The sequence below is a fragment of the Apteryx mantelli genome, chromosome 16, assembly GCF_036417845.1.
Source record: "Apteryx mantelli isolate bAptMan1 chromosome 16, bAptMan1.hap1, whole genome shotgun sequence".
NCBI lineage: Eukaryota > Metazoa > Chordata > Aves > Apterygiformes > Apterygidae > Apteryx > Apteryx mantelli.
Genome location: NC_089993.1, coordinates 1226138 through 1242967, shown reverse-complemented (window position 1 = coordinate 1242967; position 16830 = coordinate 1226138). Strand labels below are relative to the sequence as shown.

At 48.1% G+C, this 16830-nt stretch overlaps 2 protein-coding genes across 3 annotated transcripts in view; one reads left to right on the top strand and one right to left on the bottom strand.

Moving 5' to 3' along the window:
- LOC106482364 (uncharacterized) overlaps positions 1–2172 on the top strand; it is a 20331-nt gene extending 18159 nt beyond the window's left edge. For both annotated transcript variants that reach the window (XM_067306162.1, XM_067306161.1), the window contains one exon: positions 1041–2172. In XM_067306162.1, coding sequence (XP_067162263.1) covers positions 1041–1104 — 64 coding nt within the window. In that variant the 3' untranslated portion in view covers positions 1105–2172. The remainder of the gene's footprint in view (positions 1–1040) is intronic.
- Positions 1258–16830, bottom strand: LOC106482365 (uncharacterized). The gene is made up of 5 exons (XM_013939932.2): positions 16658–16830; positions 5585–7443; positions 4997–5175; positions 3897–4031; positions 1258–3029 (listed from the first exon to the last, which is right to left on the bottom strand). The coding sequence occupies exons 2-5, from the start codon at positions 6075–6077 to the stop codon at positions 2652–2654; spliced, it is 1185 nt and encodes a 394-aa protein (XP_013795386.1). The 5' UTR covers positions 6078–7443; positions 16658–16830; the 3' UTR covers positions 1258–2651.

Here is a 16830-nt window from a genome sequence, read left to right as displayed (position 1 = left end):
CCGTGCATCTCTCACTCCTTCCTTCCAAAGTGTATCAGGGAAGCCACAGACTTCCTCTCTAAGCACTGCACAATGACCTGCTCCTTCACTCAGCTGAATACCTACATTCAGACACTGTACCCAAACACTCCAATATGCAGATCCTAATTTTTGCAGTAAAGCCCCTTTGCTTTTGATGTGGGAGACGGCAGGTTCTGTAGAAAGTTAAGATAAATCCATGAATAACGCTAGCTGTGTCACTGAATACAGTGTAACATCTATCAGTCTTACTGTTTGTACTACCATCATGTTTTGGTCAGAGAATAGAAAACTGAAAGTTCCTGACCCACAGGGAATAGTGAGAGGCAGCACTTTGGCAATAGGAAGAGCTGTTCCTTAGAGCAGGATGGAAGTAACCTCAACAGGAAACAGCTTCTGTATTATACATGACACACTTCAAATAATTACTCAGTTCTCTCTAATATTGTCAGAAGGCAAACAAGAGCTTAATATTCGAATTGCAATTTCTCTGAAAAAGTGTTACAGCGGATTGGTTATTTAACAAGCCCAGATGATTTCTTTTCATGAATTTTTCTTGATTGGGTACATTTGATCATTCAACAGGATGCTGATGTGTGAGTGTTAGAAGTGAGGAAAGTTCTTAAAACTCATCTAGAGAATAGAAAAAACTCAGTATGTATTTTTTAAAGGAATTTTTAAAATACTGTAAGTCAGGTTTGGGGAATCTCCTTCAGAAACCAAGATGTTCTTAAGCTGATGTATATTAATTATGTGCAAGTTGATGCTAGGTGTTCTGCCTCCATTTTTTTCCCCAAAATGTTAAAGAGACTTTAGTAAACTCCATGTCTGCTGAAGGCTGGTCATCTAGCCTCTTCATTTTAAATACAAAATTGAGATATACAGAGTGGCTGTGACTTTAGCATCTCTGCATGAGATCCTGACTCTAGAACACAGAAGGGGAGATGGGAGTCTTGTTAGCTGCCTTGTATGAAAGAGCAAAGCAACTAATCTTGCATTTTTCATTGTCCATTGCTTTTTAGACATCCCCCAAATTACACCAACATCGAAATGAACGACCGCAGGGAGATTGCGGCAGATTTCTAATGCTCCCAGGCATTATGGTGCTCCCAGGCTATGGTGGCAGGATGCATCGCCTTTGGGCCAGGCATGTGTCTCTGTGGGTGGCAGACTGTCCTCCACCAGGATTGCTGCAAGGACCTGCAAAACACCCACAGTACAGCTTTATATATACATATATATATACACACATATATATATTTTTTAATGCTTGAATTATTTTTACACTTCTAAATTTTGGCCTCCAACTAAAGGAGTCCAAAGAAAAAGGCTGGGGGCTTCTTCTAGGCAAAGTTTATGCTCATGGAGGTGACCAGAAAGAAAGAAGTGTCCTTGACTGATGCAGAGGAAGGATGTATTCATCTCCTCTTGAGATTTGCTGCTGGATGTTGAACAGAAGTCCCCTCACCTGGCAGTCCTTTCCCTTGGAAGGCAAGTCCAGTTACTAGTCACTCTGGACTCCACTGCTGCAGTGAAGATACATCAGCTCTCCTCGAGCCCTTCTTATTCATGCAGGAAGGGGTTCTCAGCATCATACTCCTGAAATCTCTCTTGAACAGCCTGAGCAGGTCTGTACCATCAGCAGCCTGCTATAGTTGAGAGGTCTTACTGCTGGGAATCAAAGCCAGGAGGACATCCTGACCAGTTACAGAGGAAAAGGTTTGAGGAGAGACAAACACATGACTCCTGTCAGCATACAACTCAGTTCACATCCCTTTAAACACACGGTCCTGTGAGACTCTGACTGCAGCCTGTACTCTGGCTGGACACTGAGCAGGAGCAAAGGCTAGTGCCAGACCCCAGATTTGCTGGGAATTTGGGGACAGGGAGGCTGACCTGGGTGGAAGCTGCTTGGCTGAAGAATCTGTTTCCTACTTAAGTGAGATTTATCCCTAACTGTGTGGTGGCTGATGCCATGACTCCAGTAATGTCCTTGGTGTGCAGAGTGGTGGTCTCACTTCATAGGCTTGACCACCCTGAGCAGCTCTGCGCATGGTGGCAGCTAGAACAGTCTCAAATCTATCCAGCCTGGTTGCTGATGGGGGGATGTGTAGGTGAAATGGAGAAATAGATCCCACACTTTTCTGAACCACAGTGTATGTAGATTTTTACTGAACAAGGTTCTGCAGGGGGAGGGTACAAAGCATTCATGTGATTGACTGTCACAGTACTGGCTCCCATGAAAGTAAGTCTCATGTTGCTCCTCGGAACCTGCCTCCCTGCTGCAACCCTCCTAGTTGACTTCTACTTGTAGCTGGCCTGTTTGAGCTGCTGAAGTCCATCAGCAACTGGCCAGCTCCAGTACCAGCCAGCATGGGCAGCATGGGAGAAGTGAGGCTTCAGCTTTCTATTGCCTTGTCTCTTATGCCAGACAGCTCCTTTTAGTCGACAAGGCTGAAGCAGAGCAAGACCTGATGCAGAAGTGACCTTCCTCTGCTGGATGCCAGACATAATCCTGAGGCAGCTGACACTTCTGAAGCATTAGAGCTTGCTCTTCTTCATGGCTTTTATCCTTCTGCAGTGGCATCCCTCCCTGCTCTCGCTCCAGTCCTGCACTTTGGCATCACGCAAGGTCAGATGAGTTCCATCTTGAACTGGCTGAAGTTTGGCACAGTGGGCGAGGGCTCGGCCATGCTGCTGAAGGGGACACAGGGCTGGTTTCCTGGCACAGTACCATGGCTCACTGTGGAGCTGAGCTGCTGCAGTGTCATCAACACCTCCTGCTGGAGTCGCTGCTGATGCTCCTGCTGGCGCTCCAGGCGGCATTGCCTCTCCAGGACTGCATGCATCGCCTGACTCAGTTTCTGGATCTCTGTGTGTACAGCATCCAGCTTTTCGGCAACAGCATGTGAGCTGGGAGCAGGGGGAAGCACTGGTCCCCCCCATGCAAGGTTCTGGTTTCCAGGACCCGCAATGTTCAGCAGGACAGTTTGAGTGCTGGCATCTTTGACCTGGAAGTAGTGGGAGGCAGGAGAGACGGGAAGGTGAAAAATTATCAGTTGCTCCTTCAGTAGAAGATTAGCTAGAGGATTTATTCTGTGCTTCAGTTACAAGGCAGGAGAGAAAGCTGTAGTACTAGCCTTGCTGCGGACTTCTAGATCCCACTGGGCTCTGATCTGCTTATCCTCCACACCCAACCTCTTTGCCTCTGGTATGGTGGCACACTGCATTGCTGTGCATGCTATTAGGAAGTGCTTAGCCACCCAGCAATGGCTGCAGCTAGATGGCAGTCGGGCTGCATGTACTTCATGCCAGGCCTGTGTTTGCTTTCCACAGGGATAGAAACAGCATATCCTGTTTCCTTCTCCTTTTTTTGCATTGCACCCTGCAAAGCACAACCCTAGAACTGGTTTTGCCATTCTGTTTCCTGAGAGAGATCATACACTAGGTTTTGAGCCACTGGGGAGTGTTTCTTTTAGAAAGGCTGCTGAACATGGTGCTTCTCAAGCAACTGGCAAGGGCTCTTGCCAGACAAGCACCTGAACATTCTGGAGAAGACCCATGGAGTTTGCTACATCAGAGCAGAGATGGGGTAAGTTCCTGCTGGGTGTATATAGGACACTGATGCCCTGAGGTTCAGCCTGATTCACTGTTATATTTTGTACTGTGGATACCATCATGAGAAAGGCAGGCGCTAACATCAGCCTTATGATTCGTCATGTGCAATAGCATAACCCATCATTTAAGTCTCTGGAGGTCAGAATCCACTCTGAACAGGTAAAGGTTGGGCTTTGGCCTTGTGTTTGGGACTAGTCTGCGGCCCATTCACCCTGTTGGCAACCTACTCTGGGCTGGGCCTAGGAGTCCTGGTCACTTACATTTGCACTGTGGCTCATTGCAGCAGTCAGGACAGCTGGGCTTGCCTGCAGGGGCTGGCTGGCCGGCTGCACTCCGACCAGGAAAGGCAGAACAGTCGTGGAGCCAGACAGACTCTGCCCATTCTGAATGTTGACCTGATGGAAGAATAGCAAGTGTCAGACATGGTTGTGTGTGTACAGCCCAGACCCTGAGAGATTTTGTGGCACTGCAAAGCAGTGTTGTATGTGTTAGGGACTACAGAGGCTTGATGCTTCTTAAAGAGTGGCAGTCCTGGCCCTCCTTACCCCCATCCTGGCCCTCCTCAGCCCATCATCTCCCAGAGATGTTCTGAAGCTCACCCATTGCACTGTTCTGCTGCCAACACAAAGTAGCCACTGTCCTCAGTGGGGTTCAAGCAGAACTTCTGAGCCTATACAGAAGACCAAACCTTAAAGGAAAAGTCCGTGAACTGTGTATTGGAGGTTCAGAAGACCAAATACTGATAGAAACTAGTACTTCTGCTGTTCCTTTCCAAAATCAAATAGTAACTGCACCCCCCCCCGTCTATTACCGCCTGAAGTCCTCATCCAACTGCCCTGAACAGGGGCAATGGGGAAACTTCCCTAGTAAGCTAACCAAGTGCTTAAATTTAAGCATTTGTTAAGAGTGCAGCTAGCATATTTTTGCTGTGTATGTCATGAGTCCTTAATCCCCTGATGTTCTACCCTGTGTACATAGTTTAAATGAGGCTTTAATTCCAAGGAACAAGTTGTTTCCTTGGCAAGGAAGCCCATGGACATGACAAGGTATGTGTGCTGGGCCTGTTCCCTGTGGGGAGCGTGGGCTAGGGTGAGCTGGCAGCATGCAACCCAGGGACCAGGGCTTCCTCCATGGCACACACAAGGGCAGTAGAGATGAAGCCCACCATGAAGGGCATCAACACACCTTCCCCTGCATGTGGGCATCATCTCCTGTGCCCTCAGTGCTTCCCAGGATCCCACCAGGGTCAACATGAGCAGGGTGTCTCGTGTGAACTAAGCACAGCACCAGGTCCTGGCTGGAGCAGCTATGCCATCAGGCCAGGCACACTCCAGCCACTCCAAATCTCCTTGCCTCATACCTTTTTCTGGAGGAGAATAGCCCTATCCACAATCTTCTTCTTTACGATCAGGGCTGGGTTCCTGGCAGGGGGCATGAAGAGCCTCCCTCGGTTGGGCAGTGGCTGCTGGGGGATGGCTGGGGGCAAGAGAGCTGGACAGCTCCCCAGAGCACTCGATCGGTTCACGGAGCAGTCGTCACCTGCGAGGGACGTTGAGAGAAATGCCTCAGAAGGAGAACCTTGAACTGAGGCTTTCCACCCCGCCATTCCCCTTCAGAGCTCCCTCTGTGGAGGATGGAGAGCTCTTCACTTCCGGACCCAGCACGGGCCTGAGGGACAAAGCCTTTTTTGCATAGCACAGCTTCCAAGGTGCAGCTCTGGGCCCTGAGCTGCCACTGATACTCAGAGGTCAAACTTCTCTGCATTTCAACCACTGTTGAATAGCACTGGAAGCACCCCCACCATCCATATGGGACTGGAAAGCTGGGGCAGAGGTAGAGTTGTGTTTTTTCCCCCTGCCAGGGCACAGACAGCCCTGGTGCAAGGCATCCAAACTCATCAGGCACCACCTGAGAGGCAGGAACAGGAGGGTAGAAAGCCAGGCCTTACTGTTCCCGGGGGCCACTTGAGTCCCTGAAGGCAGTCCCATGGGCACAGGCTTCCCAAAGTGCCCGCCATCCTTGCAGAGCGAGGTCACACTGACAATCTTGATGCCTTCCTTGCTGTCTCTGCTGTCACTGAGGCAGGGCCCTTTGCTGCCCGTGGCACCTCCGCTGGGCAGCGCGGGGAGCTTGGGACCTGCCGCTTCCTGCTTGTTCTGCTCGGGCTCATTTTCCTGGAGCATGGTCCAGAGCTGCTCGTCCTCCCAGCCCGCCTGGCCAGCAACTGCCTTGCGCTGTGCCTTGTCACCTGCCGGCTGGGGCAGCACAGCTCCTGCTGGCTGGGAGGGCTCCACATTCTTCCGCTTGAGGAAGAGGTACACCGCCTGGGGGGTCACCCGGATGTTGTCCAGCTCTAGAACTTTCTTGATCTTGCGAAAGCTCAGCCCGGCTTTGCGCAACTCCACAATTCTCTTCTTGGCATGGTCATCCAAGCGGCCCATTGCTCCCTGGGGTGCTGGCGCAGCCTGGCACCCTTCCTGCCACACTTCCGTCCTGCAGTCAGCAGCTACATCCCTGCCAGCCGGTCAGTGCCACTAGCCAGAGTGTGCTTCTCCTGCACAGCCCCTATCAACACCCCTAGAAGCAACAGCAGAGGCCACTTGGCTGGTAGCAAAGAGCAGAGCTGCTGCAGGGATGGTTACACCCCAAAGGCAACACCAAGCCTCGCAAGCTGTGCTACAACTCTGCTAGTTTTTTGTCACCTGGCTGCCTGCAGTGGCTGTGGCTTCACAGAGTACCACCCCAAGTTTTGAGCAGTGATGATGCTTTGCTAGACACCAGGTTCCCAAGTCAAAGAAACAGAAGGAGGCAGTGCTTTCAGCTGGGACTGGAAGCAATTGGGATGGCCAAAAAACACATCCCTCACTCAAGCAGGAACTTCATGAGGGAACACTTCAGAACAGAAGGTCTGGCCAAGACCCCTGGTCCAGCAAGGGCACAGAGGGCAGGAACAAGCTCTGTTCTACCTGACGTCCCAAACCAGACATCAGTTCCCTGCTGCCATCAGTGTACCAGTGATGCAGAGAGAGGGAGAGCTGGGCTAGAGCAGGGAGAAAGCATCAGATGGCTGGGTTTGCTTCCCTTCTGAAAAATGGTAGATGGGTTGCTGGAGGAAGGAAAACATACTCCAGATCCACTCAAAAAACATTTTTGAGTCACCTAGAAGTCATTGTTAGAAACTCCTTGAGTGGCTACACAACATTTGGAAATGCAATTGGCCAAGGCAGCCAGGCTCCATCATTTCAGGTAAAGGCTGTCACTATCATCTCAGGTGTGAACAATGAGCGTTCCTCCTTTTGCTGTGATAAGGAAAAGAACATCATGTGTATGCAAAGGACCAGGATGGCTACACTGATTGCTAATTTGCTGGCTATTATTTCCAATGGTGGCTTAGGTAATACACAAAAAGCAGTTGCCTCCTCTTGTTTCAAAACTCAGAGCAATGCAAGTCCTGCTGTGTGCATGGGCCACCTCTAATTCATATTTCTGTGGTTGTTTGTGTTCATGCCCAATGCAGATGTGTCCTGCTCTGGCCAAGCAGCCACGCTAGGATCCAGAGCAGCAGCAGGCTCTGCTCAGGATCTCAGGGAGCTCGGTGCAAGTCTCAGGAAACAGCAGAAGTTCATCATGCAAGGCTGGTAAGGTCCCTGGAAGCAAGCAGGTCCTCCCCAGAGCTTCACATCTCTTTGGTGACTTGTAACATTGCAGTTAGCAGAATCAGGGACTCCAGCTTTGCAGGCTACTCCTTGGAAACAGTCAGTGCCTTAGAGCCTGCCCTTTGAGATTGTAGACTGCACTGTGCCACACCTTTGAAACAAGAAAAAGCAAACAGTTATATACCAGTTGTAACAAAGGTACATTGTACAAGCAAACACAGAGGTAATTACTGCCCTTCCTTAGTGCTTACCCCTTCCCTTCCCTCTGAGCTTCCCTTGCTTCCTCCTATACACACACATATACAGCTTTGGCTTGTGTTGTAAGTGGTTTAGTACATGGACATGTATACTATCCATGTGTGGGTGGAAATTACACAGCTACAGCCTCTGAAAGCGCATCTACTCAGGGTCACACCCTAGAGCAAAGGAAAGTGCCAGGGCCAGATCCTTTCCCGCCCTTGGCTCTGAGGCAGAAAACCTCTCACGCTACCTGCGCACACAGTGGGGCCAGGCATGCATGCACCCCTGCCAAAGCAAGCAAGTGTGCCTGGCAAGGATAAAACGGGAATGCTCTGCATTGGCGTGAGCTGCTGAGCAGCGATGTCAGGGGGCAAGACGGAGCGCAGAGGCTCCACTGCTTCCCTAGCACACCAGCCCTTGAGCACATAACGACACCCAAAGTGTTGCCAAAGCCATGGACACAGCTCAGTATCCCAAAGCACCTCCCCGCCAAAAAAGTCCACTTCCTTGCCCTCTGTCCTTTGCCCACAGAAAAGCCATTGCATCATGGAACCATAGAAGTCAGAGAGCAAAGCAAGTAGGGGAAGGAGGAGAAGGGTTGCAGAGTTACAGGAAAAGCCAAGTTCAGGATGGACAGTGCTTAGAATTGTGTTTCTCATATATATATATATATATATATATATATATTCATATATATACATGTATGTATGCGTGTATATATATCTACATACATACACACACATATATGTATATATTCACATATCAGAATAACACAGAATAGCTGAGGTTGGAAGGGATCTCTGGAGATCATTTGGTCCAACCTCCCTGCTCAAGCAGGGTCAGCTAGAACAGGTTGCCCAGGACTGTATCCAGTGGGGTTTTGAACACATATAAACATGTGTGTGTGTACAATTACGGGGGACAGGGTTTTTTTTTTCCATTTCTTACCAGCTCCCTTCTTCTACAAGCATTTCTTCCAAAACCAGTGCTGTAACTGCTGCCTGGAGGACATATTTGGGTTTTACCTCACCAAAATAAATAATCCACAAGAATTCCCATAACACAGCAAAACGCTTTTCAGATTAGCAATGTATAATAGAGGCCACTTCAAACGGTCACTGCGTGAGCAACATGCAGATGTGATTTATGAACCTTTTCCAAACTCCACTTCCCCAAACACATGCTGGTCTTAAAGAAGACAATAACATGTTTCGTCTGCCAAGAAGGCACAGAGACTATTGCAGATCACCCACAGAAAGCCACAGGGAGAAATGGAGCCACTTAATATGATACAGGAGTTGTGCCCTTTTGCATTTTGTTTCTTCTGTAGGAAGAGAGAAAAAGTAACTCAAGCAACATAGATTGTACTTTGATCCAGAGCTGTTTACATCTAAAGGCCATCCCACATCCTGCTACGTGCATTAGGGACCACGTAGATAAGAGCTGGCAGAGAGCAGACACGGGAAAAAGTCTCCCTGGCTGCAGATACTGCAATTATAGAGCAACAGGAAAACTGCAGAAGCACCCAAACTTCTCCAAACCCAGAGGATCTCCTGTCTGACTGGTCTCTCCAGGCATTTAGCAGGTGAAATCTGCTCCAATGCCAAGTGGGGTGAGGAGCACCAGCAGCACCAGCCCGCAACGAGGCCCAGATGCAGCACGGCCTGGCTGTGCTCCCCAAGCTTCCCGTGGCTGCTTGTATGGACAGCTCAGGTCCTGTCGGGAAGACTTGTCCTCCTCCCAGAGCATTTCAAGACATGCTCAGAGGACACCTGAGCATGAGTTTAATCATCTCAAAAGCCTATGACAGAAACACAAACCTTATTCAAACATCGACCTGCTTAACAACTCCTTGTAGACCAGGAAACTTAAAACCTGCCCAAGTCACCTGCAACTGCAGGCTCCGGTTCATTGCAGGGACTTTTCCCTCTTGGAGTAATGCTGGGAAAGTCAGTGATCCACTCCTGCAGCCTTTATCCAGCCTCCTCACACCCCTGAAGAAGAGAGGCTGATGAGAAAGCTTTGTAAATGCACTAACTCCACGCAGAATTTCTACCACCTCCCCTTGCTTACCCTATCCGGACTCCAAAGTGCACAGCAGTGACTCAGTACCCTGTAGGATAGGAGAAAAGGGCTTCTGGTGAAAGCAGCAGATTCCCCCTCCAGACAACAAAGTATCCCAGCAATGTCCTGCAAGATGACAGCACTGCAGTCTCTCCAACAGGTTGGGCTCCATCTCTATTTCAGCCTTTTTTTATCCAGGTCCTGCTGCAAACTTGCAGTTTTCCTGTATTAAACATGCTACCCATTTCCAAAGCTGAGTCCACCACCTTTTCCTCTTTCTGCCTCTCCAGAGGGGTTTTTACTGATGGAGCTGCAGCCTGTACCATGCATGCAGCTTATGCAATGAAGCGGCCCAAGTTACACATTCAAGGAGAAGAGACCTTTACACTCACCCATCCTGCCAGATGCTTGTTAGTTTCTAACAATTTTTGCCCGCCCCCCCCCCAAAAAAAAAAAAAAAAAAAACAGTCCATTTGGAGGGAAAGTTTCAGGGAGTTTCTCAAATACACAATTTTGCATCAGGGAAGGAGTTTCCCTTACTTTTCAGGTCTGGATTGGGGGTGACATGGTTCCTCTGAAGGTTATTTATGCTGCTCAGCAGAAGCCAATTCAAGCTGTGGCTTTGCGGGGGGGGGGGGGGGGCAAGGAAAAGAGAGCTTCAACCAAGGCAAATTCACAGCACTGCAATCATGTGAGCTGTGTTCATATGCCAACATTCTTACTCCTTTTCCAGAGGCCTTTCCATCTTTTCTTTTCTATGGACATGAGGAAAAAAGAAAGGTTTCATCTCATGCAAAACGGCTCTGAACAATCTCATCTGGGTTGACTCAGCCTTTGTTATTTCCAGAATAGAGCAGCTCCATAAAGGCTACTTTGCATGGGGCTTTCCAAAAAAAAGCACAGGTCCTGTGTACTTTGCATGGGCATTAAAAGCCTCCTGTTTCAAAACCCAGATGTTACGGACAGGGGCAGGTTTGGTCCAAAGCATGGCTTGCCTTCACCTGCCTGGTTATTGTGTTCTACAGCAGCCACTGCTGCGTGTCCTTTCACAAGCCCTGATCCTGCAATTACGCTTGTGCGAACAAAATGGTGCTCCCCTGTGAGCTATGCCAGCTTCAGTGCGATTCCTTATGGGTCTGCAAGTGTCCTCCCCTTCTCTACATGCTGCACTTTGCAGCCAGATGTGTGCCTCACAGGGTGAAGACACTGTAACTAGAGCACTCAGTTTATTGCTGCAGCTGTGCGAGGGCTGTCACACAACGTGAGAGGTTCCAAGTTTTGCGCTACAGCGGTTTAGCTTTCGAGATCTTACCCAGCCAATCGGACATACGCATTTGTGTAAGCAGCTGCATTTTTTGTTATACAGTCAGGCCTGCAAAGGAATTTCGTTTCCGCCTGCCAGTTTAGGTGTCTGTCCAAATCTCGTATCAGCCACCCTTTTGCCAGCTGCTGCTGAACCCTTGCAATGCCTAAATTCTTTAAGTACTTAGTTGTAACCAGGAAAGCTCCTTTAACCAGGAAAGTGCTCCTGGGAATGCTCTTACTCCTTAATTTTGTATAGAGTGATATTCAGAGCAGCACAGACAGGAACCTGGAGCTCCTTTCTCTTCACTGTGATTATTTCCTTAGCTCTTCCTCTCTCTGGCCCAGAAAATATTATATACAAAATGGAATAGCCTCAAGAGAGAAGGTGGCAACACTCAGACATGTCCCAGAGCTCCTTTCTGGGCAGAGTGGATTTAAGGTCTGAGAAGAAGGAAGGATTTGAATCCAAGTTTCCCACAACCCTGGTGAAGTTTTCTAACCACTAGCCACTGGGCAAGCAGCAGGTTTCTCCTTTCACTGCTTGCTTCTGAGGCAGATGCAGCACCTGGGCAAACCCCAGCACCACGAGCTGGGCCCCAGATACGGCCCTGAGGAGGAGGCATTCGCCAGGGCTTGTCCTCAAGGTCCCTCGGCATGAGGCTCACCTGCTTGCATGCACATGCACATACACACACCGGCAGGTTTGCAGCCCATTTCTCCCCCAGTCTTTCTCTGATTACCGAGGGGTTGAATTCCAAATTCCCCAAGAGTTAAACATTAGTTGTGTGCTTACAGAGTTTACTTGTATGTGGGAACATTTACCTCTCCCTTCTATGTGCAGAGATGGATGTGTCACAAGTGAAAGCCTCCTCTTGGCCACAGGCAGTTTTTACCCTAGGGATGTGAAACCTTTACTTCAGCAAAGCCTCTTCCAAAATTCATACTGGCTTGAAGCAGGGAAGAGTGAGAGCCCCGTAGTGTCTTCAAGAGACAGGAGTGTCATGCCACAGTCACACAACTACTTTAACACAGAGCTGCATTTTCCAAATGGCTAATGAACTCCTCTGGGTTAGCTGCATCCCAGCATGCCAGCAGCCAGCCTAGCCCTCAAGGAAGGAGCAACCTTGCAGAGATGCAAACACTTATCTATAGATGGACTTAACAAACGCTGCAAGCTTCAATTTATCTTTTTAGAAGGCATGGGGGTAGCAGATATGAAGGTGGGAGAACATGCTTCACCAGTGAGACAGACTGCTGATGCTGAGAAAGGCTGTGCCTGAGGTAAAGGAAAGCATGGGAGAGGGAAAAACAGCAACCCACAGGAACCCACCAACTAGTCTCTTGTCTAGTCTTAGAAATTAAAAACAGCCACTTTACATCGTTAACATCCCAACACACATTGGATGCAAGAGCTTGCTGTGCAGCAGTGAGTGCAAAATCTTCTTACCCTAAGAAGGTGCATGTAGTCTAGGACAAAGTTACATGTGGACATATCCATTTCCTTTCAATTCAAGCTGGCTTTGTATAGTGCAAGGCCACTGTACCAGGACATAGAACAGTTTGACTAATTCATGACAGCACAAGATATCTCAGGCTATGCAAAAGCAGGAAAATAAAGAGGAAGGTGTTAGCACAAGAGGATCCATCCTCAGAGAGCCTGCAAGGAGCCACAAGTCCAATCTGACGGACTTTCCTTTGCTCTGGGCCTCGTGGCTGCAAGGGTGGTAGCAGCTAGACCCTTCTTGCCCACCCTTCTCTTAACCTCCAATTCCCAGTCCACCTTTCCAGGTCCCCGGCTCGCCTTTGGGAAGCTGGAACAGCTGCAAGCAGCTGGGGTATGACGCTGATCCATTCTCATCAGTTTTATTGCTTTCCCACAAGGGTCTAAATAGTGACCACAAAAAACTGGCAAGATGAGTCTTTTTTCATTCTGCAGCAGTTTGTGAAAAAAAAAAAAAAAAATCCAGGAACCGCACAAGGACAAGGCAGGACAGCGCTGGTTTATACTTGGTTCAGATATGGAAAATAATTTCTTGCAACCAAGAGAGAAAGAACTGTTTCAAGTGGAGCGAAAGCTAAGATACCATGGAAGGAGCTAGTGTTCTCCTGGGAGAGCACCTGCTCCTTTTGGAAAAAAGGACTGATCTCACTCTGCAGAGAAATGTACTTTTAACATAGTAAACAGTGCTGGGAAGGAAAGACAAACTGGTATGGCAACTTATTTTCTTGCCTTCTGGGTTACTTAGAGCACTGCTTCAGATCATGCCAGGCACAGCTTTGAAGGGACATGGATATTTCTTATTTCTTTATCTAGATAACAGTTTCACCTGATGTACAAACTGATTGGAAAGTCTTAGCCCTGTGGAGACAGTTAATCAGAAAGACCTGGCAATGTGGTTTAATGGTACTTAGCTTAGAGGAAGATAAACAATATTAGGGGTCCTATGCAGAAATGCTGTCAAAGCAGGAAGATCTGTGTCAGGTAAGAATGGTTGTTTCTTCCAATTGTATGGACTGCAATTTTGTACAATGTCGATGATTTGTCAAGCCACATGGAGGCAACCACATTATAGAAAGCATAGAGTGCTACTGGCCATAGAGATTGCTGTAAAAGCTTGGGTATTCCCTGTTACAGAGCCCTGATTTTCTTTGCAAAATCAGGTAGTAGAAATAGATGCACAGGAGCAGCTTTGTTACAAGAGAGATGCTTTTTATTAAAAAGGAGATTGGACAGTTGAATTTAGATGGTGCTGTTACCTGAGCCATGCTGACTCACTGCCTAAAGGGATAAACTCGTAAGAAGCTTTTTACAGATTCACAGAATGTTTGAGGTTGGAAAGGACCTTTGGATATTATCTAATCCAAGCAGGGTCACCTAGAGCAGGTTGCCCAGGACTCTGTCCAGAAAACTTTTCAATATTTCCACAGGTGGAGACTCCACAACCTCTCTGGGCAACCTGTTCCAGTGCTTGGTCACCCTCACAGTAAAGAAGTTTTTTCTTGAGTTCAGACAGAGCTTCTTGTGTTTCAGTCTGTGCCGTTGCCTCTCGTTCTGTCACTGGGCACCACTGAGAAGAGTCTGGCCCCATCCTCTTTGCACCCTCCCTTCAGATATTTATATACACTGATAAGATCCTCTCTGAGCCTTCTCTTCTCTAGGCTAAAAAGTCCCAACTGTCTCAGCCTTTCCACCTATGACAGAGGCTCCAGTCTCTTAATCATCTTAGTAGCCCTTTGCTGGATTCACTTCAGTAGCTCCATGTCTCTCTTGTACTGTATATCTGGCCCAGGATTTCGAAGTGAGCTATTTAAAGTCAATGTCTAGCTTTGTTCCATGGCCTTTCACAAGTGGCCAATTTCTTTAGGCTCTGCTTTCAGTGCAAATGGAGAAGATAGCCCTCTGCCTACCCACACTAAAAAAATTAGATCCTCAAATAGAAGACACAAAACTGGCCAAGACCATCTTGAAATCCATCTTACATAATTAAGCATTACGCTCTTGGAAGCTTATAAAGATAGCTGGCATGGTAAGAATACAGTTGTCTTCCCATTTGGATATTTCTCACTTGTGGCCTTAAAGACAGGAAGGTTTTTGTACCAGTAGAGATTGGCTCAAAAACCATAGGTCAGCAGCAATGCCATATCATGTGCTCTGACAAATTCAGCGTAGCTGTGGTTCTGTGCCTGTATTTGATAAAGGTTAGATTTGTATTGAGGAATGATTCAGAAGGCACAAACCTGGTATTAGTGACTGTGGAACCACAGCCTGAAGGAACAAGAGGCTTTCACAGACCACCTGAAAGACCTGGGTGAGAGGCACAGCTTGCATTTCATATCCAAACTCAGAAATCCATCTCTACCCTAAGACTGAGCAAATTCTTATCAAGTTGAGCTTAAGTCTTCATACCTGAACCACAAATGCCAGGTTTCTCACTGCCCTACACTTGTACAATCAGCAGTACTATTAGCCCCTCTTTAAAGTGTTTTGCATCTTTAAATTGCCTCTGCTCTCCCAAGATACAGCCCTTCCAGAAGAATGGCAAAGACTAAACCACAGACATACTTTGGATTTCTAGTGTCTGAAGAAGAGACAAGGAAATCACTGCAAAAAATAATGTGTTATTTGTTCCTTGTGGTGAAATCAGGATTTTTGAGGAAGTTTAACATTCAGCAGGCATATTCCTACAGCATTAGGAATTACAGCATTACAGCTTTGTAAGTGTCGCAGGAAAAGAGAGAAAACATGCATTGCAGCAAGTTTTTAGGCTAAGATCCTACATAAACAAACTTGTGCAGAGGCACACTCCGCTGCATACAGCCTTGAAGTCTTCAGTCTGTCCATGATGTAGCTGCTGGCATGTTTCATATCTCAAGAGAGAGCAGTCCAGAAGTTCAGAGACTACTACTCAAAACTGAATTCACCTAGAAGCTCAGTTTCAGCTAATCTGATCAAATTCACATCATTCTACAGACTAGACAGGACACCCCCAGAAATCTCCTTTTCTTGCTGTTCCAAATCTGTGTAACTACTTAGTCATGCAGCCATAGGAAACTCAGTCTAAACTCAACCCTCTGCAGAGACAACTGAGGCTATTACTACACATTAAGATGAAAAGTTTCCAAAGCCATTAGATGAAAAATCCCCCACCCTGCAATTCCTCCAACAAAGCAACACAAACTGTGTTCTGTGAAGCCAGACACACATCTAACCTCTCTTTAATACAGGTGCAGAAGGAATGACAGACTGCACAGAGAGACAGACCGAAGCACCTACAGCATGGGGAAAACATCAGCATCCAGATGTTGTAGGCCAAGCCAGTGCTCTAGTGCAATCTTTACAAGCGCTCCACAATGCCCAGTGTACAGCACCTTGCACCTGGCCTCCACACAAGAAATGAACACCAACGGTTCAATGCTGCAATCAGCAGAATAATCCAGTGATCACCTGGATCTTCTGGGGCTCAAGGAGAGTTGCCTGTAGCAACACCAACACGCCACAGCGACTACCCAACCAAAGCTAATGACAAGGAGGGAAAACCAAAGTACCAGTTACAAGACAGAGTCATAAACAAGACAACTGCTTTCACCCTCGGGTGGCATTAGGAGACACTGACTAATTAATCCTAACCACAATCCTCCTCTGCAAGCAGAGATATTCACCTGCGGAGATGGCAGGAACTAGCGGTGTCCTCATTAGCAGAGTGGAGGTGCAGGAATGAAGCAACACAGAGGCAAAACCTGAAATCAGCACTCACAGAACTCGCCTCTCTTGCTCGTTTGTCTAATGTGTCTTGGCTAGAGCAATTTCGTGGCTGTCAGCTGGCTTAAACTCACCATCCAGCAGTCTATCTACACACATGCAATTTCTAAAGAGGGGCCTGCACCTCTGCTGGGAAATTACTAGGTAGGTTTCCGAGTTTAAAAAGCAGTTGGAAGCCAGCACGTTAGATCAGGTACCACATTCCCAGCTCTGACCCTGAGTTTCAGCGTGGCACCAAACCTCTGCATCCCTGCTCGCGCGTATTCCCAGGCTGCGTGCCGAGTGGCAGCAGCCCACTCCATCCAAATCGGTGCCCCCGTCAAGCACGGGATGGGTGCTCAGGGCACCAGGAGCTCAGTAACACAGGCCTCCTCACGACCCCTCCCCGGTGCTCACATGCACCCCTGTTATAGTGTCTCTCTGTCCTTCCCCACCACGCTCCCAACACCCAAACCAGCTTAAAGCACAGAAGCAAACAGGCAGAGCCTCCACGTACAGGGGACTAGAGATGACTGCCAGGATCCTTCCAGGCGAAGGCACCGGCTTGCTGCAGCTGCTGCATCCTCCGGCGGCCTGCCTTAGCAAAGGTCCCAACAGAGCCTAGCTCTGCAGCAGCCAACTTTTTGGGAGGCTGCTGTTTGAAAAGCTCCTGCCCTCTTTGTTTGGTTG